The sequence below is a fragment of the Seriola aureovittata genome, chromosome 13 (genome assembly GCF_021018895.1).
Source record: "Seriola aureovittata isolate HTS-2021-v1 ecotype China chromosome 13, ASM2101889v1, whole genome shotgun sequence".
NCBI lineage: Eukaryota > Metazoa > Chordata > Actinopteri > Carangiformes > Carangidae > Seriola > Seriola aureovittata.
The window spans coordinates 18,993,599-19,020,890 of NC_079376.1; the positions used below are offsets into that span (position 1 = coordinate 18,993,599).

The 27,292-nt window shown below is 40.4% G+C and overlaps 1 protein-coding gene across 6 annotated transcripts in view; it reads left to right on the top strand.

The window, feature by feature from the left end:
* The first annotated feature begins 583 nt into the window (after positions 1–583).
* LOC130180137 (apoptosis-stimulating of p53 protein 1-like) overlaps positions 584–27,292 on the top strand; it is a 48,973-nt gene continuing 22,264 nt past the window's right edge. For 2 of the 6 annotated variants that reach the window (XM_056393504.1, XM_056393505.1), the window contains exons 1-4: positions 8,516–8,792; positions 12,626–12,773; positions 15,358–15,465; positions 19,211–19,266. In XM_056393504.1, coding sequence (XP_056249479.1) covers positions 8,676–8,792; positions 12,626–12,773; positions 15,358–15,465; positions 19,211–19,266 — 429 coding nt within the window. In that variant the 5' untranslated portion in view covers positions 8,516–8,675. Of the gene's footprint in view, positions 1,021–8,515; positions 8,793–12,625; positions 12,774–15,357; positions 15,466–19,210; positions 19,267–20,744; positions 20,775–26,653; positions 26,894–27,292 lie in introns of those variants that run through there. The other 4 variants (XM_056393507.1, XM_056393508.1, XM_056393510.1 and 1 more) reach the window with 4 other exon arrangements.

Genomic DNA, 27,292 nt, shown 5'->3' on the forward strand with positions numbered 1-27,292 from the left:
CAGTGTCCTTGGCAGCTGAGTACAGCTCTGTCATAATCTGCTGAATTTATGACAGCTGAACATCTCTAAGCTGTGTGTGTGTGTGTGTGTGTGTGTGTGTGTGTGTGTGTGTGTGTGTGTGTGTGTTCGGTGTCCTATGGAGTCAAAATCACTATCTTTTTTTCTTCTTTACATTTATATGCACAGACGGAGGGCGTGACCCAAAGAAATATCAAAATCACCATATTGAACAGTGGGATACAGTGAGATAAAAATGATCAAGAATTATTTCAAGCCTGGTAGCGTCACACACACGCTCACACACTTAAATAAACAGTGTAGTAAAAGTTCGTTGTTGCTTACACAGCCGACAGAGGGCGCGCTTACCCGAAACAGCATAAATTAACAGGTCTGGAAAATAACATTGATTATTATATTGGTGATTGTTCCACCACCTATTTTTCCTACATATTTAACTGAACCTGTAGGCTATTTATCGTGAGGAGGAGGAGGAGGAAGAGGAGGAGACCCGGGGGGAGGTTGAGGGGGGGCAGATGGGAGGGATGATCAGGACGGTGACCCAGTTCACCCTGCAGAGCAAACCGCTGATGATCAAAGGATGAAAATCACTGAGACTTTACTAATGAAACAACAACGGGTGTTCCCAGGTTTCTTACACACAGCTGCATTTCCTCTCTGCGCTTAAAACAGAATAGAGAGACTGTGTGTCTGTGTGTGTAGGGGGGAGAGAGAGAGAGAGAGAGAGAGAGGAAGGAAGAGGGAGGGATTGAAAAGAGGAAAGTGGAGAGGAGCCGGAGTTTTTAGGTTTTCTGAGCATCTGGATATTTGGCTGGATCTACAGACAGAGAACAAGAAGAGTTTTGGATGTATGGAAGATCACCTGAAACCAGAGGAAAAGACGAAAAAAAATCCCACACACATCAAAAGAGGAGCGGAGGAGAGAGAGGAGGACATAAGGAGAAGAAGTTCTTTTTCTAACGGGACAGGAGGATAGTTGCCAGACCAGCAGGAATGTTGCCGGTGAGTTTTCATTCATGAAACGTTTCAAACAACGTAGAATTTTCTTTTCTCTGTGCTGGAATCAGCATCTTAAACGGCACCGTTAGTTAAAAGTTTGAAGACAGCTACAGCTGTGAGGGGTTTCCAGTGAGTCCAAACTGAGCATGTGAGGGTGATTAGTTCAAACCGGCGCTGCCGTCGTCCATAAGCGTCAGGGAGACTTAGTTACCTGCTGGGTTTCATACAGTTATTAGCTGTAATGAAAACCAATTTTTGATAGCTTGTCACAATCTGCGTATTCACTGAGAACACAGCTTAATGATGGACAGGAAGGCAAAGATGGCGGAAAAAAGAGGGATATTTCTCTAAAGACACACAGACAGAGCAGATTTAAATTATTAGTATTTGTTTTTAGAGAAACAAACATGTAAAGACTATTAAAAGAACCAATGCTTTGAACTGCGTGAAGTTGCCAAATTATAAAAGCAATCAAACCGGAAGTGGATCACTGAATTTTCAAAATATAGCATATGTGAATTGTAATAATTCACAAATCCATTAAAATAGAACATTAATATGACATTAAGATAACATTTAATAAACTTAAACAAATAAAAAATATTTGGCATATTTGATTAAGTCATACAATCAAGTAGGAGACTTTGGACACCAACACAAAAAAACAAATACAATGCCTCGTTTTTAAAAGTAGCAAGGACATAAGAAATTATAGTTGATTTGATGACTTCAGAATAAATATTAAAGAAGCAAAACAGCAATTTACAATAATTTAATATACTGGCAGTTATAGGAGATTCTGTGCTCTGTACCCACTGGAAAACACTGCCACAGTTTTAAGTGTTATAAAATTTTAGCTAGCTCCACATTCTTTTGAGTAGTTATATATATATAGTTACACACTCTTGATTATTTGTTAGATTGTATGTACAGTGTAGTACTGCAACACGTTCGTCAATGGGGCTTTTATTTTGAAGGTTATTATCAGAAGTCCTGTTTTTCTTCTTTCTTCTGTTTGTCTTTACAATAATTTAAAGAGGTGTGTGTGTGTGAGAGAGAGAGATAGAGAGAGAGAGACAACCCACTGGCACACCCTAACACACTTGCACACATAACACACATGCTTTTGTGCATGTGTTGGGCATTTGCTCATCATCCACGACTAGTAGAAACGTTGTCATATTTCATTCTGACCGTCTGCACTATATTCATGCATTAATATTCAGCTCAAACACTGGATCTCATAAACAAAACTCTCAAAGTTTAATGTGCTGCATTTTACCCAGGTTTTACACAGAAACATTTCTTACTGACGTTCGTCATGAGGAGGAAATGGTCAGTGTTTCTCAGTGGATGTTATAAACATACACAAAGTCTAAAGAAAAGGGTGATGTTGTGCCTCTCATGCAGTAATCTCTGAGCCCTCCTTACAACCAGAATGAAGGTCTTAACCTGCCAGCACTGAAATGAGTAAACCATTAGTATTCCTGTTTCCATCCTGTCCTTCCTCTCTCTCTCTCTCTCTCTCTCTCAGACTCACACACACACACACACACACACACACACACACACACACACACACACACACACACACACACAGAGAGAGAGAGAGAGAGAAAACACTACACCTCTTTGTGGTTGTGCAGGGCTGCTGTCAGCTCCAGACAATACGCTGAAGATATAGAGATGTGTTTACTGCTGGGACAGAGAGAGAGAGAGAGAGGGAGAGAGAGAGAGACAGAAACACAGAGAGAACTTTTACCTTGACCTTTCAACCCACCCTAAATGTCCTTCCTGGTTCAGGCCTATTCTTCTTCCTTTCATCCAAAGTACAGAGAGTTTTAGCTTTTGCCATTGTCCACTCATTGTTCACAGCTTTGTGAGTGTAAATCCTGACTTCCCCTGTGAAAATGTTTGCGTAAAGTAAACCATCAACACAGCTACTTATTCATTAAGACTGCTGGGAGAAACGTAAAGAACGTACAGCTTGTCTAACAGCTTTGCGCTCACTTCTGTAAACAGGGCACCAGCTCACGTGATTGAGTATGATTTCATCTGACGACTTCTTCTGAAATGTTGAGCAGCCGGCAAATATTTTCCTGGGTAGAGAGCTGGCAACGTCGCTGCCACCACTTTCATTCCTCATGGACACAGGAAGTCGTCCATGCTAAATCATAATATTAGCCACACTACTGCCAGTGCTGGACGTTCATGTTTTTCTCAGGATGAACTGTAATCACTTTGGTAACCATCACCTCATAATCGGACCCTACAAGGGAGGTACAGAGGTCGTATCGGTGATCTTGTGGTCTGCTTTTACCATATAGTTTTTACAAGGATCACACCTGATTAGATAAAAAAAAAAGATTTAGAGGTTTTAAGCTAACTAAAAATGTTTCAGAAATAATATAGTGGCCTTTTCTTCTGCAGGATTGATTCATTTTGGTGTTGCTGTGCTGCATGTGTTGCTGATTGAAGTTGCTACAATAGTTCCTGGGAGGTTGCTGAGATCAGATATTTTGTAGAAAATGTTCAAGCTATTCCATGAACATAAACATTCATGGACATCAGACATGCAGGAGATACTGCAGACTGGTTTAGAAGTGTACAGGGCGTTTCTTTCTCAATGAGCTGAAGCTCATGTTTCAGTGGTCATATGCAGTTCCTATAGAGACGGTACAGACTGACTTGTGTGTATGTGTGAGTGTGTGTTTGGGTTTGGGCAGTGGGAGATTGTGGGGGGGGGACGCAAATCACCTTCAGCTGTCACTCCACTTAACTCTGATGTCCTGTTACCAGAGATCCACAGTAAAATGTTCACTATCATATTATTTATTATAATGGTCATTTATGAGGCTCATTTACATCAGAATGAGATTAAGGCTCATTCTATAGTTCATTCATTGTACGTTGCTCTAAACAAAAGCATCAGTCCCGTGTCCTGAAGTGTGAATGTAACGTAATATAGACTCAGACCTATCATCAGTCTATCTTCAGTGAGTGCTACTACATACAGTATCTGACTCCATATTTAAGCTTGTAAATCCCTGCAGTTTATTAGCAGCTGTTACTTGAAGCTGCCTTACTGGTAGGACTGGATGGCACAGCTATTTTCTCCTCAGTGTGTAATACTTTCCTAATTTTGGTCGATGTACTTCCTAAAAAAGGATGTCTTCGTGTGTGGTTTTTAAATGGAAGCGGTTTCCACTAACTACACCCACACTCTGATGGTTCATCATTAACCAGTGAGCAAACCACAGTTTGAAACATCACAGGAACTAAATTTTAAAGATGTGGCTTTCCACCAGCTGCTCTGAAATTACATTCCAAATTTCATGTAAGAGTTAAGGCCAGTGCAATGGGCTGGATTCAGAAATAAAAACACACTGGTCAGACATAACACCAGTTTGACAGATGGCACAGATTGAAAACCATCCCACTCCCAGGAGGACCTCTCTCCTTGAACGGTTGGTGGAGCAGGTATAAACTCACTGACCCCCCAGATCCCGACACACTCCATCATCATTCAGAATGACATACAGCAAAGCTAAAGCAGCCTAAACAGCATTTAATCGTCTTTGTTACATAATTCACATTCACAAAAATGACAGTTACACCATCTCAGCCAGTAATATTAAATTTGGTTATACAACACACACACACACACACACACACACACACACACACACACACACACACACACACACACACACACACACACACATACACACACACATACACACACCCCTGCAGTCACTGCATTTGACTGTAAATGTCACATACTGTAATTATGTCCCTGTAACATTTCACCAAGTAGAGAGAGTCCTCATCATTTCTATATAAAGGAATAGTTTGACATTTTGAGAAATGCACTCAGATAGTTAGATAAGAAAATAAAAGCATTTACATGTCTGGATTTTAAATATGAGACTGCAGCTTGCAGCATTTTAGTTTAGCTTAGCACAAAGACTGAAAGCAGGGGAAAATGACTAGCCTGGCTCTGTCCAAAGGTAACAAATCCACCTATTAGCACTTGTAAAGCGCACTAATGAACATGTTATATCTCATTTGTTTAGTCTCTACAAAAATGTAAGTGTAAAAAATGAAATTTGCATTGTTACAGATTATGTGCAGGACTCCAGGAAGTTATTGTGACTAGCCTGTAAACAATCTGGGACATAACCACCATTAAACAGTGAGTTGTTGTTCTTACACCTCAGTGTTGGCTCGGATCATACAAATTAAATATAACGTGTTAAGCAGTACGTTTTATAGGTGCAGAATAAGGCTAACTGTTTCCTTTTGTTTCCAGTCTTTGTGCTAAGCTAAGCTAATCAGCTGGTGGTGGCAGCTTCATGCTGAGTGTACAGACATGAGAGTGGTGTCGATCTTCTCCTCAAACTCTGCACCAGAAAGCAAATTATTCATGCTGCGTTCTCTAAAGGCTACCACCGGTGACATTAACCCCAGCGCTACAACCTACTGGACAGTATATATTATGGTTATTAGCAGAGTTAGCTCCACTTAGCTAAAAATATCTGTTCTGCAAATTCAAACAAATTCAAACATGATTAGTGTTGCTCTGGAGCATATTGTATGCATTTTGCCCTTTCAGTGGGCAGCTGGTGACAGCTGGTGAGCAGGGTGACATACCCATGTGACTTTTTCACCACTCTGAGTGTGCCTTAAGGACACACACACACACACACACACACACACACACACATATACATAGTCAGCACTCTTTGTAGAAGGAAACAAGTGTTCAAAATTATGGACATGGTCATCATTTTTTTTTCTTTAGACTTTTGTGCGCTTACCTCACTGTTTTAAGTGTGTGTGTGTGTGTTTGTGTGTGTGTGTGTGTGTGTGTGTGTATGTGTGCATACATTTCTGTTATGTGGTTGCATTGTCTTTGTGGGTGGAAGTACAGTACTGTCCCTTTGAAGAACTTGGAAGAACATTTTGTTTATAAGAATTCCAGGTCCTGTGGAGACACACACACACCACACACCACAGACACACACTCACCACACACAGAGACGCTTACAAGGCAGTACATTTAATTCCTTCTGAGTACTTTGATAATAAATGTGGCAGTCACAGAAAGAGCTTCTGCCATGTTAAACAAAATACAGCTTCTCTTATAAACGAATAAAACTAATAAAAAGACTGTTTTATGATGAATCTAACGATTATTATTTCTAGTGTTTATTTAGTGTAATTTATTTATTTACCTACTTTCTTCCCTGGAATTCACCATTGCTGATTTGTTGAAACATAACTCTGGTTAATGACGGTCCTTCAGCTAAAGAGTTATGATAGTTTAGTACAGGGTCTCCAGGCAGCGGCTGCAGAGAATTGTGGGACATAAATATCAGTCAGATCCATGCGACAACTAATCTCTGACTGAAGATTTATTGTCGTGTGTGTGTGTGTGTGTGTGTGTGTGTGTGTGTGGTGTGTGTGTGTGTGAGAGAGAGAGAGAGAGAGAGAGAGAGAGCTGGAGTGACAGAGGTCAAGAGGCAGAGCACAGGGTAAAACACAAGTAAAGGACAGACAGGGCGTTGTTGCTATTTACTGGTGTGTTAATGAATTTATTCAGTCATTAAGTTCACAGGCGCTAGATCGTAATTTACAGCAATGATATAACACGTCTGTCTTCTCTGTCCTCTCACTGTCTACTGATTTTCTGTCAAATCCAATAGATGCAACCGAGCTCTCTATGTGTGTGTTTTGAGCACATGCACCCAACATGTGACCTTGTATGTGTGTGATAGAGAGAGACAGCTCCTCTGCCAATGTACCTTCTGTGTCCTTTCTGTATTTGTGTGTGTGTGTGTGTGTGTGTGTGTGTGTGTGTGTGTGTGTGTGTGTGTGTGTGTGTTTAACAGTGCAGTCATGCTGCAGTATATCAGTGTAGCCTCTCTAATCTCTGGGTCCGGCGTTACCACTGCTGCTCCTGGACAGCTTCGCTCCACACCACTGTCCAACCAGTGCAGAGTTTTTTATGTTGTGTTGATACCTAGTATATAAAAAAGTAATTCATGTGTTCAGGATTATGTGTAGGTACATTCTTCAAGTCTGCACTGTGTCATTGCTGTTGGGCCATCCCATGTCTGTGATTCAGAGTGGTATTAAGGCTTTTTTCATGTTCCTGTAACCGTCTATGAATCTTTCACTGTTAAGACTCATGAAGTATTATAAGCTGCACTAAAAATATAGTTAAACAGTGTTTCAGTATTGTAGTATTAATGATTTTATAAGTGAAGGTCACTCTTGACCCTAAGTGACCTGTCCGGCTCCAGCTCTGCTGAACTCAAGGCTAAAAAAAAAGTTTTGGCATCAGAGCGTCTGGGCCTTTTTTTAAAGACTGGACAGTTCAGTTGTCACATGCCTGCCCTGAACTAATCAAGCCACTGACCTTAAATTGGTGTCTCTTATTCAGAGAGTTGCAAACTTTCAGATGTGGTGTCTGGAAATAAGAGTTTAAGAAACATTTTTGGGTTTGGAGAAAATAATTGTTTACTGTCTATTCAGCGGCATCTAGTTACAGTGTACAGCACAGATTATTAAAGTATAAATTACAATATGATAATTGAACTAAATCAACAATTACAATGCTGCATATATACAGATATATGAAAGAGATGTACAGGAAAAGTTAAACATAACAACAGTAGACCGCACTGTGATGAACAAGAAAAGTTTAAACTTTAAAAGTTTAAATGATGAAATATTAAAGTAGAAATATAAAGATAAAATTGGCACAGGAACACCTGAAATTTTTTTAAGACTTCACAATTCAGTTGTCACATGCCAGAACTAATATATCCACATACCTGATAATGTGTTGTATATTATTCAGTGAGTGTCAAATCTTTGGTATCAGGTTAAAAAAAGGATGCAAGCAAGTATGTAGAATATAGTTGTAAGTGTAGTTACATCAACAGTTAGAATTACATCATGTACAGTAGGCTGTATGAAAAACTATGGCGATATATGCATTTGAGCATGAACACAGTGAACCAAATAAGCAAACTGTAAAATATGTAGGATACTAAATGTCAAACTGTCTAATTTTAAAAACAGAAAAACCAAGATGTATTTGAGATACCTACAGAAAAAATCTGACAGGAGTATATGAACTATATTCAGTGTATTCAATAAAATGTTCAATAAAAACAGAAGCACCGACATCATATCAGAGGTGGGCGGTGTTGACCGGACCGTATCCGATTGGTCATAAAAACCAATATCAGCTCAGTTTCATGGTCTCCTCCCACTAACAGGCATAAAAAGTGTCCAGATTCTCTGTCTTATTTCCCATCAGCCTCTCCTCTTCACCCTCTCCCTTTCCTCATATTTACTGAAAGTCGACTCCCCCCCTCCCTCTCCTCCTCCCTTACTGACACACACTCTTATATCTGTACTTCCTGTCCTGGCACACACACACACACACACACACACACACACACACACACACACACACACACACACACAGACACCCTCTCTGACATTCACACATTTTAAAAACTCTCCCACCTGCAAAGACACCACTCTCTCTAATTATCTGTCTCTCTTTTTGACAATTACACACATGCGCACACACGGGCACCCACACACGGCTGTGTGTGTCTTTGCTCGATGGTTTTCCAATGAGGCGTTTCTGTAGGCGGGTGTTGGAGCGACTGGTGTTTCTCTCTAAAAATCTCAACGTGAGTAAATGCAGGAGACCGAGGAAGAAGCTCAGAAGCGGGAAAACCAAACCATCGGTGAGTGACAAGACAGAACAGCTTTACTTTATTGTGACTCAAGTATTTATACATGCTCTTCACAGTGAGTCAGTGTTGTACAGCTGAGTTGTAAATCAAAGAAAAAGAAGCGTGAAATGTGCGTTTCTCTAAAATACTCGTACTTGCATTAGTGTAGTGTGGTGAAATACTTTTACTGACACAAGTAGTCAAATCAACATTACAACGACGGGCCCTGTATGGCCCTGTACAGGCTAAAGGGGCAGATGGAACCAGGTTGGGGTTTCAGTTCAGAGGATGTGCACTGCGCCTCTCCCCCATAAAATGAAACATACTGCATGTGCTGAAACACCCTGGAGAAGCTAATGAAATCAGCACTGATGTGTTTTCTGCAGCAGTCAGACTAACGGAGGACACTGAGCTGTTTGCCACTTTAACCTGCTCACAGTCACTTTCTCTTCTCTGACTATCTGACTCTCTCATTCTCCCTATCTCTCATGCCTAAAATAGCCCGAGTCACTCCATTCAGCACCACAACTCAATCTACCTCTGTGTGTGTGTATGTGTGTGTGTTATATTCTGTGAGTCTTGTTTACTGACACACTGAATAAACTTGTCATGGCTGTGAGTTCACTATTTACAATGATTGGCCTCCTCTACAGTCTCTATACTGACTAGATTTTTTATTTGTTTATTTTAAATCCATTTCTAGTGATTTCTGAAAGTTTTCAGCTTTTCTATAATTCCTAATTAGACCAGCATTGCTTTCATACCATATATTTCATGATATTTATTACAGCCATCACACTATATTATAATGATTTTGCAGCAGGATTAGGTTTGGTCTTCTACTCTGGAGCTATATAGTCTGGTCTATTCATAGAGGGATTTCAAGTAATATAACCTGTCTTGTAGCGGCTGTGTTGGAGGTACACAGTGGGTGTAAACAGCAGATTGGATTCCTAAACACATATTTTCTTCATGCTACCTGCAAGATAACTGATATTTCACAATATGTAAAGATGGTTCATTTTGCATCTTAGCAGAGGTGCACAGTAAACTGTATCCATTATCTTATTAGTATGAGGCAATAATTGTTTGAAGTAGGACAAATGATCTGTGCTTAACTCCTTTAATGACGGCAAACATTTGCAACTGCACAAAGCATCACAGCTGCAGTGTAAGAGGTGAACTGCAGGCGTGGAAATGATACATGATGGTACTGCTGTGAAATAGGTGTCTGCTTTAGAGACCTCAGGTTTTTGTCTTTGCTGTGTGCTAACTATCTAATTCTACCACCTTTATTAATCTGTGACCTCCGGTAGCAAATATCTACCAAAGATCTGTGATCCTGTTTTCTTTTCAAAGTAAAAGCACAAATAGTAGAATGTTTGGATTTGTCACATATGAAAGCAATACTTGTGTTTTTTTGTATTGGACTTTGGTGTTGGTATTAAACTTTCATGCTAATCCAGCAGTGCATTTAGGTCTTTTAAGAATTTCAGTTTAATGCAGGATGCTACCGAAGATGTGCAAAACAGTAGTCAGGTTTCCATTAAAGTTTTGTGTAAAATAAAAATATATTTTTTAGAAAAGTCGACAAAATACAGTTTCCATCGAGTGATGTTATGCAAATAAAGCTGGGTTTTGTTCCAATTAAACGTGATGATGGATTTCCAGCAGTCTGCCTCTCGGGTGGAACTGGCTCCCTGAGTGATGATACAGCAGGCGCCATAACTTGAACGCGTAAAAAGTGTTTCCATTGCGAATTTGCGTAATATTGCTTTGTCAGATGGTTTTTTAGAAAATCACATTTGCACTACTAATTTTTAAGTCTGCAATTTCGCATTAAGCAGGTCAATGGAAATGCACCTACTGTTTGTTTTGCCCGTAATCAGTATGTATAACACAGCTAGTTGGTAGAAGATTAACACAGATTGTTGGTCTCTAATATTAATGTTACTTTGGTGCTATTTTTCCCCAAGACTAACTACTAGTACTACTAAAGAGAGTTTCTTGTGTCACAGTAACCTGCATTTGAAAGTGACACATGACTTTTACTGGATAAACCTACACATCTCCCAGTTTTTACCTATTTTCTCATAGTTGCTGCAGTGATCCTCCGTGATGGTGCCAGCCACCGCACACTTCATCAAGCTCTCCACCATGCCAAACAACAGTGTGTGTGTGTGTGTGTGTGTGTGTTTGTTTGTGCTGCATTTATAAAGGATATTTTGTTTTTAGGGAATTAGGAGTATTTTATGGTTCAAATGAGAAAACCACTCGGAATGATTTGATTATATAAAGTGTCTTTTCATCTCTGCCAGCAGTCCTTTAGTGTAACAAATGATCATGTTTCTGACCATGTGAAACAGAAACATTACAGCCCTTGTGTGGCCACAATTAGCCTACTTTAAATGATTTGTGGACTAGTAAAACCCCTACCGTGTTTGCAGGGTTTTAGGGTTTAGATGTGTGTGTTTGTGTGTGTGTGTGTGTGTATGTGTTGTGTGTGTGTGTTTTTTTTTTTTTTTTTTGCGTGTGTGTGTGTGTGTGTGTGTGTCTAATCCAAGCATTAGAGAGTGTGTCCCTGCTCAGTCTGTCTGCATGCAACTAGAGATTGTTTCACATGATCTGGGACAGGTGTATAGAATACTGTGGATTAGTGTACAGTATATATTTTATGTGTGTGTGTGTGTGTTTGTGTGGTGGGTGTGTGTGCATCCTGGAGTATGGACGGTGTGCAATGTAATGTGTGTGTGAGAGAAAGAAACATTGAGATTAAAAGTGTATCTGTATCTGTGTGTGTGTGTGTGTGTGTTCCTATCCCAGATTACCCTAAATTTATCTTTCAACTGCCGACTGACTATTTTACATGACATCACCAGTGACATTGCCAATGACATCACTGGCGATAACACAGGATGTCCTCTTTCTGATTACTATTTTAATCTTTTGGCAGCAGAATTTGGAGGATTTGATAACAAAATGATTTCATGGGGGATCGTTACTCCCCGGCTGATACTTCAGAATCATATATTGCTTTTCCAAATATGTTAATAATGGGAAACTGGTAAAAGACCGAAGCCATACAGTGATGAATATGGCAATATTATATATGTACTTTGCATTATTACATAGCTAACCAAAGAGTTAGCTAGTTAGTATATAAATATCAGTGAGAATTTTTGATTTTATTAAATTTAGATTCAGTTAAACCTTTGTCCTGAGCCAAGAGGGAATTGTATGTGTGTCTGTATTTATACAAGCAGTTATTGATAGGTAATTAAAGCTGTAATCAATCAGTGTGTTCTTTAGTCAGATGGATGGCTGTATCTTGTTACAAGCTGCTGTTATCAGTAGTCTGCCTCTCTTCCCCAGTTCTCAATGGCCTTCTTATCACATTACACATGTTAACACATGTTGTATCTTGATGTCTTGAAAGCTTTAACATTTAATTGGATTAAGTTCCCATCTGCAGCTCAGGTTATGATGTTGTCATTCAGGTCGAGTAGCCTAAAACCTTGATTGGATTTAAGTGCATTTGCACTATTTGTAAATGTATCCAGATGCTTCTTCAGCTGTGTGCTGTGTGATTTATTTGTTCCACTCTTTGTTTTTTCACCTGGATTTTTCCACTTTAATCTGAATGTGTGATCAGCCAGGTTGCCTCTTATTGCTGAGACAGGAACAGGGCTGAATCATTTATCAGTTAACCAGTAGTTAGCTTAGTTAATTAGTCATCAGTTATGTCTGATGAGAGAGAAATATTTAACTGAGAAATACTTAATCCATGGTGGGGTAAATGGTAAGACATTTAATGACATTTAACCTTTTTGTTTCTATGTTTACAGGTGATCCTGACAGTTTACCTCAATGACACCCAGCAGATGCTAACTGAGGTCCCGGTTACTCCGGCAACCAGAGTGGTTGATGTGGTTGAATACTGCAAAGAGGCCGGCGAGGGGGAATGTCACTTGGCTGAAGTGTGGAACGGGCATGGTGAGTCCATCTGTCGATCCATCAGTGATGAATAAAAAATACTGACTGATACTGAACGAGTTGTGAACACAACTTATCAATTTCATCAAAGCCATAAAATTGATATGGTGAATGTATTAGCAATCAGTTGCTATTTTACACATCAAGCAGAAAAATAATAATAATCACTACAAGCAACCCCTTTCATATTGTTTATAATAATTTGAACCGTTGTCAATATAAAAATGTTGATTAACACATCAACATAAACAAGTCAGAGATCATAAAAGCCAAGAGAACTCAGGAATATTAAACAAGGTAAAGAAAAAATAACACCAGCAAGAGGCCAGTATAAAAAGTGCCCATTTATGCAGATGATGCACTAATTAAATCAATACATTTATGATCAGAATTCAACTTGTTGAAGCAGCTTTCTGTGTGACTTGAGCACATCTGAAGCATCAACAAAGCCAACATCCAACAGACTGATATGGGATCATCAGAAAATTTACACTGATTAACTGAAACAAAAAGGAGGCAGAAAATTTTGTGATTCTGTTAAAATATTTCCACATATCCCTCCTTTGTAGTCTGTTGACAATAGAGTGTTGCAGGGATGACGCATTTTGTAGGCCAACCCAGAAGTTAGCATCACCCTATTTCCCTCCACAAAAAGTCACTGGGTTTTTGGATTATTGCAGAAAAGCACGGTAATCTTCACAAGTGAACACCACTTTTATGATTTTTGAAGGCTGAATACAATCACCAGAAGTGATTGTCCCTGACAACCTCTGTATACTCATTAAGCCATTTGTTAGCAATTGTTTTTCATAAGACACGTAAAAGTTTAATAATATCATGACTTGGACATTTACTGACATATTTTATGTCATAGAATAAAAAGTGGAAATGTTTTGAGCTTTTGTCTTCTAATCAAAATCCCACTACAAAAACATTGACATTGGGATGAGGGACTCATTCCTGCAGCAGACTTATTGATGTGAAATACAAGCCCACCAAAACTCATATTCATATTCTTTTCCTTCATATCATTTTCTTTTCTTTGTAGCCAGAATTGTATCTATATCACCAGTGTCTAGTACTCATATGATTAACATTGACAGGCTGTCGTTTGAGCATTAGAGTATTTACATGATTATAATCTGGTATTATATGGCAGTATAATCACAGTGTGACTCTGGCCTAGATCGTTTATTTTGGAGCTAATTATAAACAGACCTATATCACTGCTTTCAGCCTGTGAAATCAGTAAGAGTGCTAAGTGCCTCCTATATACTGGATGTCATTGTAAAACTTGAATAGACCAGTCCATCACACGCACACATGGAGAGCTGCTGTGTCCATTAAGGCATGGCCTACATTCATTCAATCATAGCTGTTGTGATCCACATTACAACACAGTGTGTTTGTGTGGCAGTGTGGTGTGACTGAGCGGTCAGACAGGCTATAAATGGCTCTTATACTGTACTGTTTCTTAGAGAGTGACACTGTAAAGCAACACATAATAAATGGTGGCATGAATTGTGTTGTGTCAAAGCTTTGCTGTGTGACGCGAGGCCATGCCTCAGGGCCACAAGTGGCCTCACAGCTGGTGTGTGTGTGAGGCCGCAAAGCCATTGTCTAAGTGTGTGTATTATTAGCCTGGATGGATGGATGTATTTTGCTGTGAGAATATTGTTAGTGGGTTTTGAAAATGCTTTTTTGGGTTATTGGTTAAAAAGAATTAATTATACAAATACATATTTTCACACTGGGAGCCATTTCAGACCATTACAGACACCTTATAAGATTTAGATGAGGTTGTTGTTTGGGGTTAGTTTTAGTTAAATTAAAGGCCAATTATTTGAGTCATTGCAGGTTTTCAACCTTGTTTTTCATTTTTTTGGCAGGACAAATTTGAACTTTTCAAGTGAGCTTTAAAGGAGCTATTTGTACGTTTTGCTATTGCTACATAGCTAGCATTAGCATTAACAGCTGTTTACTGATCAGTCTAGAAGAAAAGTTGCAAGCTCAGCATCAAACTTCATTCCTTTACGCACGAGAGCAGGTCTCCATAGGTAGAAAGCTACACCAATGTTAACTTTTGTCTTTAGTTAGCACACTAAACAGCTAGCGTGGGCCCGTCTCCTCACTGTCCTCCAATCTGCCCTGAAGACGTAGCGCTGCACAGAGGGTGTATTATAATTTCACATCTGGTAAGCAAGCAACAATCACCACCACCCACTCCAAGCAAGAAACCACGTTCGGCGGCAGAGATGTTTACACAAAGTGAAATGTTGAAACTCAAGGCTGCATGATTTTTATGGCTGCACCATACAATTAAATGGAAATATTTTATATGCCTTGAGCATCATTTTATACACATATCCCCAAAAGATAGTCTGACATATTTGGTATCATTGGAAACTTTCTGCTAGAATTCAAAATGAAAAAAAGTTCTGTGGCTTTGGACAATGTTTGGCTGCACAAAATGAGTTTGTAATGGCTGACCCATCAGCAGGACAGCGGGAATAATATGGATAAATGACAATGAGGCAGGATCTGCAATAGATTGTCTCACATTTTCTCATCTGTCTCTCCTCAGAGCGAGTTCTCCCCCAGGAGCTGTTATTGTTGGACCTCCTTCAGCAGTGGGGGGCCCGGAGGCCTGAGGTCAGCTTCTACCTCAGACACTGCCCCTCCTGGGCACAAGGTACAGCAAAACAAACACACATACATTACAGGAGTTTAATTGCTGTCTGGCAGGAACAACTTTCAAACACATTTCATATCTTTTCAGTATTGAGGAACATTCACTCACATGGAGAAAAAACACAAACACAGAGACAGTGGTGTGTGTGTGAGGTTTAGAGGTGAGGTCAGGGGCTCGGCCAGTAATTAGCCAGATAAGATGATTAGTTACATAACATGGATGGTGCAAACCTGAAGGAGAGGGAGACAGAGACAAGGACAGAAAGATGTTTGTCTGCTGCAGAAAAGTCATTTCTGGGAAAATATCAGTTTGAATTGCTCAGTGCACTAATGAATACATTTGTGAAATCAGTTCTCAGCTGAATCAATGCCAAACCTATCCAGGCATGCTAAATGGATTTCTTTTCTCTAAACTTGAACTTGTCCAGTAAAAAGGATGTGAATGAATGATTGTGTAATATTTATATGTGTTAGCACTCGTACAAGCGTACAACTGCGGGGCTGCTGCTGTGCTGTCACACTGGTGTGTTCTTGTGTCTGTGTCTGCTCCCCGCAGGGAGAAGACAACTTCACCACCTGCTGGTGTATTCCCTTTTTACTCCCCATTCATGAAAAGCACAATTCTCATTCATTAAAATTTCATCATTATCATATGCGTGTGAACAGTGAAGTGGATTCTGAATAATAAGTTAAACCTAACACTTATTAGTCAGGTTTTTTTCAACTTGGGATAAAGTCATGAAGCCCACTGAGGTTTTTTCTCATGTGCCTGTTTTGATTCTTTATTAGTATTAACATATAAACCTTTATTAATACTATGTTTATACTACGTTCCTTTCAAGTATTCTGTCAACAATGAACAGGATTTAGCCCAGCCTGTTGTGCCTGCAGCTTTGTAACAGGTTCAGGAGCAGCAGGGTAAGATCAAGGATGCTAATACTACAAATGGAGAGTGGTTTTTGTGTGTCTCTGTGTGTAGAACTGCTCTGTCTAGGAAACAGCTATGGGCAAAACCTTTTGGAGGAACCTAATTCAAACTCGGTTCTATCGTTTCATTCTATTCTTCCCTCACTTACATACTGCTTAATATACAGTAATATGTGTTCCCGCATCCCTAACAAATCCACTTCAACGTCTGCCCTTTGAACAAAGTATTTACAACTGGTAAGACAAAAGATTCAAGGGAAATCAGGGAAGCTAGTGATACAACAATACAAAGGGCCAAAGCAAAGGTTCAAAAATCTTACAACCCCAGTAAGGTCAAAGACACATGTTGCAAGACCCAAAGAGGGAAATCAAAGTCAGAACAGATTTACATTCTGCAAGGAAGGGGCTCTTTCAGGTGCGTACCCCGTCTGAAAGGGAAAAGTTAAAAACCAAAATTGAAACCCTGTGTGCAGTCCTTGATCTGCTCCAGGCTGAAAAAACACAAGAAACTCCCAGCATGACAGACCTGAGGGAAGGAATAGCTTCTCTCAAGCTGAAGCTGCGTAAGGCCTAAAACAAGTTGGAAGAAGAGCCCTAAAACCAACCCAAAAATCATCAGGGATCTTCAAACCCGGGTTAATGGCTTTGTGAAGCAGATCCAGACTGTGACTGTGGAATATGCAATCTATATGGGTCTCAGTTGCAGGCTGGAGGAAACCCATAGCTAACCCCATCAGCTACAACAGCAGACAGAGAAAACCATACCACACATCCATGGATCTCCATGTGGACATACAGAACATACAGGTCAAGGTAACGGAGAAGGACCTCAAGCCTGAACTGAGCAACACAGAGAGTGAACCAAGCTGCCTGCAGAGCCAGGACAAAGGGGTTCTTCATTTCAATATGGAGGATCTGAAATCAGACCACCATTTTGACAATGAAGAACTTATTGAGGAAAAAAGAAGAGGAGAGATTGGTTTGCCTCAAGATGGATGGTATAGAGAAAATCACAGACACCGCAGGCAGTCAGATTTGGGAAGAGAAACAGGGCGAAGAACCAGAGAATGGAGATTGCCAAGATCCACCAGCTGAGGAGCGGCTAGAGGCCCAACATCAAGAGTAAAAAAAAAAAAAAAAAAAGGCTTGCAAACCAAGGAGCAAGAGTGGACAAAGGTGTTTGATCATATGAAGTTCACAGAAATGAGCAAGAGGAGGAGGAACTAGTTTGTCAGGATTTTCGTATGTCACTCTGGACAACATGCAGAACAGTAGGGGGATTGTGTATGGGCTCCAGTTAGGCTCAATAATAATCCTTTCACACATGCAATGCAGCCTTGAACGTATCTAGACATTACTTGGAGGAGCTGTATGTGAAAAACACAATTGTCCAAGTCAGTTGGACCAGAAGCAGGTCAGGCCAGGGTAAATCAGACTTAACCCTGTCAGCTCCCTAGCAAGATCAAAAGAGCAGCAGTTCATTTGACCGTCTGCTGTGGACAGAAGAGCCTGTTTTCCCCTTTGTCTCCCTGTTTTCCAGCACCAATATGTAACCCAGATGTGGGTTTGATGAGAAAAATCATCCTTACAACATACATGCAGACTGATGAGCTGCTGGCTTGTTGATGCCTCCCTGCAGCAGCCAAACTGTCTCCTCTGTTTGCTGCCAACTTGTCTTTGGCTCCTCACCTAATATCATAAAACAGCTTCTTAAACAGGCCAATTACTCTGCGAGGATCAGAGCAACACATTACCCTAATGTATTACCTCCTCCTGTGCCGAGTTTGCATCTCTCCTACAAGGACATCACTTTCCTCTCAGAAGCTTACCCTGCTTCTCTACATCATCAAGTCATCAGACATGTACAACTAATGATAGCGTCTTTCTCTCCATCTCCATATGTGACTCTTGATTATTAACATACTATTTTGACTTACTGAGAGTCAATTGAATTTTAGTCCTGCGTTGATCGTGAGATACGCTTTTATCTGCTCCAGTGAATGTAAAGTACTGCTGTAAGTGCTCTATTGACTGGAGGTGAAACCTGGAGCTGCCCGGGATTAGCCCAGATTGAACCTGTCTGGTCTTAGTAGCATTAAAAGGAACAATGCTATTAATAGATTACGCACTCAGAGAAAGATAGAGCTACATTTAGATGAGAGAAAAGCAGGAATCCCAGCTTTTAATTTTTACTATTACTTATAATCTACTATTTCAGCGACATTTCTGTCTCACACAATAAAAAGCAAATAAATGCATTTTCTATCACGTGTTTTTGATGCTATAAAGAAACCAGGCAACACCTTGTCCTCTGTATTTCAGGGCTGTTAAATCAGGTCGGTTGCCAGCAACATCCTCTACATCCTTAGTAGTAGGAATAAGAAAGAGGACAGTGCTAACAAGGACACGTGATAACTTTCTCTTTTAGCAACAGAATATATTGTAGAATACTGAAACTAGAGCATGATTGATAAAAATATCAAAATATATACAGTATATGTAATAAATCAGAAGTTTTGATGGAATCATGCCATTATGATTTATTTGCCGTGTAATGGACAGGAAAGCAAATTTTTACACCCTAAGGCCGATGTGGCCTGTCCATTTATCTTTGTGATAAAGCACACACATGGTTGAATGGTTAATTAAGGCCAAGGCCCTTTCTCTCTCTCTCTCTCTTTCTCTCTCTCTCTCTCTCTCTCTCTCTCCTTCTCTGTCCATCACAGAAGGCTGAACTCACCCAGGTCCATTTTAACGTCTTATTTCAGTATCTCTGCTCAAATCGCTCAGATTTCTTTTTCTTGTTCATTTATATGCAGGAAGTCAGCAGCCTCTGGAGCAGAGCTGGACCTCGGAAGAGAGCGCTAATGACAGGGTAGGTGCACACACACACACACACACACACACACACACACACACACACACACACACACACACACACACACACACACACACACACACACACACACACACACACACACACACACACACACACACACACACACACTGGAGCTGGGCTGGACTGAAGGTGCAGGACATGCTGTGTTATGCATCTCCAATTAGCTCAACCTCAACACCAGGACCTATTGTGCATGAAGGATCTTTTGGACTGTAAGACATAAAGATATTGTTGAGAGCTTCAGTTTGTCTCTAGCACCTATACTATACTTTCGTGGTCTAAGTTACTGCAGATTCCATTCATCTGTAGTAAATACAGTTTGTACTGAATACTGTATACAGTTACAGTAAATATTGTACACACTGTACAATACAAATGAAAATGTGCATAAAAACACGAGAGACACATTGATCCATCCCTTTGTTTTAAACCTTGAATGTGTTAACTTGGTGAACCTAATATCCTAACTACACAAGCCCTTTAAAGCTTGACATAATGTAGGCTTATTTCTAAGCTGCTGGTTGTGATATTTAGCAAACTTCGAAGGCAAAAGTAATACAAGTTCAGAGACTGCTCAGCAAAGAGCCAGTAAAATTAAATTCATGTTTATTTAATTATATTTTCTTTGTGAATGCAAATTAAACACTAAGACTGTTTACATATGTGTGTAAGTGAGTGTGAGTTTTCACGAACGTAAAGTTCAGTGCATTCAGTGTTTGTCTGTCTGTGTGTGTGTGTGTGTTTAGTCTAGGGGATCATCCCACGGATTAGTGACAGTGATGATTATAGTTTTCTACCAGCGAGACCCATGTGAACACACACACACACTCACACACACACACACACACACACGCACACACACACACACGTAGTGCATACTATATAATTATTGTATATATATTTACAGAGAGACAAGCAGACAAAATGAGAATTAACCTTTTGTCAACAGCATGACTAATTACTGTTAGCTAACCGTTTTATTTTGCTAGCTTACTTTATCCTGTTATCTTTGCCACAAAAATATGCGTCATAAAGTAAAAAGAGCAGCTGACCCATGCAAGCAGCTTTTTATTTGTCTCTAACTGCTATTTTCAACCACGTTAGCCATTGTATTTAACACAGGCTAGACGTTGGCTTTGTACATGTTGGTTAGGCCACGGTTAGCCAGTCACCAACCGTGTTTGAATATGTGTATCTATGTTGGTCAGTCTTCTGGTTAGTCAGCCAGTGTGCATGTGCGTGTGTGCGTGTGTGTGTGCATGTGTTGGTCAGTCAGTGAAGGTAGGATTAGCTTGGTCCCATGACATAACCGGGCTAAGAGGATTGTTAGCTAGCCAAACAGCTCCTCCTCCTCCTCCCTCTTGTCCTCTTCCTCTCACCTCACTCACTCCTTCACAGTCGTCTTGAAGTCTCTGTCTTTCTTTTGTCCTCTACCTTCTACATTTTGTTGAAAGCAACAACAAAGAGTTCGAGGAGCGTAGGGGGTAAGTTTCTTTTTCTTTTAAGTTGGGGTACGTGTTTGTGCATCCATGCTGGTGTGAGGGTACTGGTGTGTAGAGCTCAACAAAGTGTGTGTGTTTGCTTTACACTTTCTGCCCACCTTACACTTTTTTGCCGTCTGCACACATCAGCCCATCATACATAATAGAACAATTGAATTGAATTGAATGTAAAGGTGACTTTGAAATGTAAGTGAGTGTGTGTGTGCTTTACTTTCGTGTCTCCTTAAACTTCTGAAATATATTCACACACACACACACACACACACTGGCTGATGGCTTGACAAACAGATTGTCTCTGTGTTAGATTGGGACTTTTGGCCATGTGTGAATGTGTCACACTAAATGAGAGCACAGTGAGTTTTTACGTCAGTGTGATTTTACATCTTGTAAAAACTGGACACTATGTGCAGGCAGGGTGTGGCTTTTGACCATGTGTGTTTGGGCTTGACATTGTTATTTTGTGAGTGTGTGTATGTGTCTGTGTATGTGTGTCGGCCTCATTTAGGGATGTGGATGCATGACTCCAAGTCAGGGTGTGACTCCTGGCTCTATATAATCACACCCAAAAGCTCTCACTTACTTACTCACTCACTCGCGCAAACACACACCAGATGCTGTTTCTTCCCACATGTAAAGATGACAGTGTCGACAGATGTCTGTGTATATATGAAAGAGAGAACGAGATTTATTACTTAAGTATACAGCTGTTTTAGATTATTTAATCATCACTCATATTATTAGTTTCATTACTCATTACAGTAATTAATCTCTTACTGAATGAATAAGTTAATTTAAATCTGGAAAAAATCAGGATATGACAGTCTTCCCTTCTTTGTTTATTTCAGTCTTTAACTCAAAAAAGTAACAGGGATAATTTCACTTTTTAGTAGCTTGGCTAGCACCTGAACCCAAGAGGTGGCAATGTTGCTCATTTGGTCGGTAAGTCCACTATTTTGGTTCAGAGACAAATGATAAATAGCCATGACATGTTATACAGATATTCATAGTCCCTAGAGAATGAATCCTAATTATTTTAGTTGATAATGGTTTCATCAACAGCACTTTTAGGTAAAAATTAAAATTTGCTCAATCAATGAGCGATTCAAATCGTAAAAGTGGGCCAGTAAATTTCCAAAGAAGGAAACCTGTTTGCTCAGAGTGAATATTTAGCTATTAGCAACTAGTGATCTGCCACTGACCTGAATTGTAATAATGTTTATCTGTGGTAAACTACCAGAAGTTATATGCTTATGTGACTGATGGGGGCGGCTCCTGAACTCTAAATTTGTGCTGCAATTTCATTTGTTCATACATGCTAACGGTTTTTTATGCTAAAATTACCATGTGTGAAGCAGCCTTCTATGCTAGCCTGTGCTGCCTGTGTGGCGCTCTACACAAGAGGATCCTTCTGCAGCCTGCAATACTTACAGTTACACCCAAGTTGGACGCCTCCTGCTCCTCTTTGAAAGGGGCTTAAGAATGGCTCACCTGTGCTAATGATGCTAGCCATGCTAACTAGCTGTTTAAAAACACACACTAACCGAAGCGTCTCACATGGAGGCTTTGCCACTGAGCACCAACCCACGAATGAGGTGGGACAGATACATTTTTTTGCCTACATTTAAAAAATCTGCATATATGAGCTAGCTTTGTGGTAAAAAGTACACTAGGTGAGGTTAGCATGACTATTGATCCATTACGAAATTTCTTTTACTTCCTTTCTTCTATACTTGATTTATCCAAAGAAGAAAACTTCTAATTGTGAAAAATAAATAGGTGGGGCGGTGGTCGTTTGAAGCGAATATGTGTTCTGTAATATTATGGAAGAATTTGACAAAGCAACATGTCAACTACAAATTAAAGAAATATATTCCTGCTAGATAAATATCACTGCACAACTCTGGTGTTTTGCAGTGTCCTTCCTCCCAGCTCAACACAGCCTCCTACAAACTTCCCCTCTAACCTCACAACGACCACGGGGACTGTCACACACTTTGAGTTAACACAAGTGATGATGTCTGTTGATCCATCCGTGTGTAACTCTACCCCATCCAGATGTGTGTGAGGGCACTGCTGAGGGATATATTAAGAAGTCAGGTGTGTCTGTGTGTGTTTGTGTGCTATTGACCAAACACACATGTCAGGGGTTGTGTTGATGTAGATTAAGATGAATATTTTCAGCGTACGTCATCACTAGCAATGCTTCGGGAAGTTATACAATAGTTCTGGTTCAGGGATGTTGGCAGACTTGAATTGCTAGATGTGACCTGGTGATGGTTTAATAAAGGTAATGCTACTATGAATAAGTTTTAAAGGTTCAATTCACACTTTATTTATATTTTTGTGATGACATCTGGCAGTTATTTTGCGGCGTCAGGTGAGTTTTCCCTAAATCCAGCTGCTCGTCTTGTTTTTATTTCTGAATTGTGGTTTAGGTGTTCACCCTTTTGCCCATCAAGCTGCCTGTGGTGGGGTTCAAAGATGTGACCTCTCAGTTAGAGGATGGTCTCTGAAACAAGCGGGCCACCCTGCTGTGTGAATGTTAGTTGCTGGAGTGGTTCTGATAACAGAGTTTTCCCTCTGGTCTGGCTGGGGCTGCAGGAATGTCTGAAGGCTGTTATTGTAGATCAGGAGGAATATTTTTACTGGAGGCGTACAGCAGATGGGAAGGGGATGGGTTTCATTGCTACAGGGACCCATGATCAGAACAACCTGTGCGCCTGTGTGCCTAGTATGTGTGTGCTTAACTCTGAGAACATACGCACTGGGAAACATAATACTCACACACCGAGCAGGTCTAATATTCCCATGTGCTTCAGATTATAGCTGTGATCTGAACATAAGTAAAACTGCCACGACGACCAGTGAACAGCAGCAACATGAAGATACATTCTGTAGTTTAGAATTTCAAATAAATTGTCTTCAATAACTGATCATCACTTTATACTTGAATTTATTGACACCAGAAATACAGACTTCATCCTGAGTAAACCCTCAGTGAAACAGTTCCCACACTCTGCTGTACTGTATCTGTACATTGAGATACACAGGAAACTCCATGAAGAGAGTCTTCTGTGTGTCATGGTCTGTTCATGGTGATAGCATTGAGGATTTGCAACTGACAAGTCCGCAGGCAGTTCCACCAGGGATGCCACATTTGATTGACAGCAAATAGTCCAATCAAAGCCTCGAACCTGCTGCGAACCTGCCGCGTCTTCTGCAGCACTGCCAGCTAAAAACCAAATAATCAAACAAAGACTAGAGAACTGTCACATTTCATGGAAAACTATGTATATTCAAAATCCAGACAACATTTTTTATGAAGCAAATTACAGGGCAAACTATGCATCCTGGCCAGTAAGAGAAAAGGTTTCAGGTATTGTTTTTTTTTCCATAAACCATAAACCATACCAAACAGAACAAAAACCAAATCCCAAATACTGTTTCTAAAAGGTTGTGAGTGGCGATGGTGGCTGTCTAATGACATGTCAGTAGAGATGTCTTTTTTACATAATACATTATTGACATCGTTAGCCTGCAATCAACAATCAGGCTGGTTCCAAAACTGCTCTGCACAATATCATTCTTATGTACTCTTATGTCCTGCTAAAGTTATCGTACATTTAAGGGTTGTTTGAATAACTGATTGTATGACTTATATAATTATCACAACACTGGTCATCTGTTTTATTAGCAGGCTACATACTGAAGTTTAGGCAAACCCCAAATCACGATTGCTATTTTGAAAAAGTATCTCCACTCAGGCTCTTGGATAACAGAAGATTTCTTCACATATATGAGCAGATGGAAGCTTCTATAAGGCTTTTTGACTTGCTATGACTTTAGATCCGAATACAAAAACAAAGTGGTAATGAACTGAAATGACATTTGGTTTTGGCAGTCATCGATCATCTATTGCATGCCTCTAGTGCCCTGTGTTAACTAGCTTATTGCAAGCAGCCCAGAAGCATTTTTACCTACCCACTCAAATGAAAACAATTCAAATGGGGTGAATATTACCCAGTGTGGCACTAAACTCTACCAATACCACACAATGTTGCACACTGTCTGTATTGCTCCTCTAATGAGAGGAAATTGAATTTGAGCTGAAATCAGTTTAGCTAAGGAAATGTTTTTGTTTAGTTGGTTGAAATGGTTCAAGTCCAGATTTTTTGCCATTAGATGAGTTATCAGAGACATTACATTTATGTTTGCTCTGAAACCAAAAAGTTACATTCCATTAATATGGCTGAAGTGAATGAAGAGGCTTTCTGAACAGGACTGCAACAAATCTAGACATTGTAGTATTACAACGTGCAAATCATACTTCATCACACACATATCAACATGAAGCCACTGATATGAAGGGAACAATCATGATTTTAATGTGCTTTCATCATTTAGTTCAATGTTGGACATAATCGTTACCATTTCCCCCAAATTTGAAGGTTTTTCTCTTTGAAGAGCTGCTGACTTTCCCAAAAATGATTTTAAAGACAGTTTTAATAGTTTTGATGAATTTTAATGTCCTGCCTTCTGAAAGAGTCCAATTCTGCAGGAAACTTGAGCAGTTCCAACATATCAGTTTCAGCCTTTAACAGCTACTGAATGTTAATGAAAATGTCATCCAATTTCAATACAACTAAGTTATATTTAATTATAAAAACATAATGAATCACTGTTGAATAGTCCTGCCACACACAGCCCACTCACACCCACAGATGCCTGAACGCCGAACAACAGCATGGGAAAAAATTCCAGTCTGCTTGCATTACTGGATGTGTGTGTGTGTGTGTGTGTGTGTGTGTGTGTGTGTGTGTGGGGGGGGGGGGGGGGTGTGTGTGTGTGTGTGTGTATCTTTTACTGAGTGGGACAGATGTGTGTCTGTTTCACAGAGTGAAAGAGAAAATGCGTGATGCAGCAGTTAGGTCACATGTCACTGTGTGTGTGTGTGTGTGTGTGTGTGTGTGTTGCAGAGAGCGAGACAGAGAAAGAGAGAAGAGGAAAATATGACGCAGCAGGAGTCAGCTGTTACTCTTTGTGTGTGTGTGTGTGTGTGCGCACATACATGTCATGTGCATGCGCGTGCAGCATCTGGCGGGAATGTGTGCCACGAGATCGTTGCGCACGCTTGCCCCGGCCGCTAATCTGCCGACATCAACATTATCATCATCATCTTCGTCATCTTCCTCATAACACACATCTGGAGCTGGAGGCAGAGGCTTGATTGAGAGCTCGTGCCCCATCAGGCTGTGGTGCAGTGATTTCCCTTCTGAGAGAAAGCGGGAGAAAGAAAGAGGGAGGTGTGAGAAGGGGGAGAGAGAGAGAGAGAGAAGGGGAAGTCGCTGCAGCAAAAAGCCAGCTGCAGAGGAATGACAAGGACTGAGAGAAAGAGGGATGAAGGAATGCAGATGAAGAAATTATGAAGAAAGATGTTGAAAGGTGGAGAGAAAGAAGGGGTGAAGGGAGGTGATGGATAAAAGGATGGAGGGAAAGACAGAAACAGACAATATGAGGTGTCAGAGGGGACAGGAGGAGGTATAGAAGATATAGTAAAGATGGAAGGATAAAGGAAAGGAGGGAGGTACTGTTTATAAAAAGGGAGGGAGCGAATGACTATCCCTCCATCTTTTTGTACATGTTCATAGGTTTACATGTTTGTAGTAATTGAATGCAGTGTCACATTAGTGGGCTTTCCACTCCGTTCACACGTCATATGAGAACACACCAATAACTGAGAGTCTGTATGAGAGAGCGAGAGAGAGAGAAAGAGGGGGAGGGAGGGAGGGAGGGAGCATGGGCCGAGCGAGAGAGAGGCAGAGAGAGCGAGGGGGGGAGAGTGTCGTAAATCACAGCACATCACCAGGCAGACGAGAGGGAAAGTTGTGATAAGGATCGCTCTCGTTTCCCCTCTTTTAAGCTTTTCTCCCTCAAGCCTGTGGCAACATTTTTCCATCTGAAAGCATTAAGGTCCAGTGTGTCTCTGAGCGGCTGTGAGGATGGAGTGGAATGAGGTGGATTTGGTGCAGGAATTTACTGTTGAAGGACAATGCAGCAAAATTAAAGTCCGCTCCTGCAGGATCACATGGGACAGCCTGCAGGTAAATACAGCACAGCGGGGGGCTGATAGAAACTGCATGTTAAATGTCAGCTGGGGGCTCAGAGCAGCGCAGTCTGCACGGTGTTTGTGCAGCGTCTTAACAGCATGAGCAGCGGAATACATGACACCGCTGTTAAGTGTCAGACGAATTGTTAACTTTTCAGCTGCTGTAAGATGCATGTCATCATTAGAGAGGTAGAAACTGCAGTAAGCAAAAATATTAACTTCACTGACAGAAATACAATATATTTTGAAAGACTGACACTCTTTAGTCCAACCAATTTGACAATCTGCAGATAGTGTCACCTGCTGTTTGCTTTAGGAAAATGTACAAATTTCAGCTTTTTAGGTTTTTATTATACACTACTACTACTGTAAAAGTAGTTTTTGAAACCTTAAA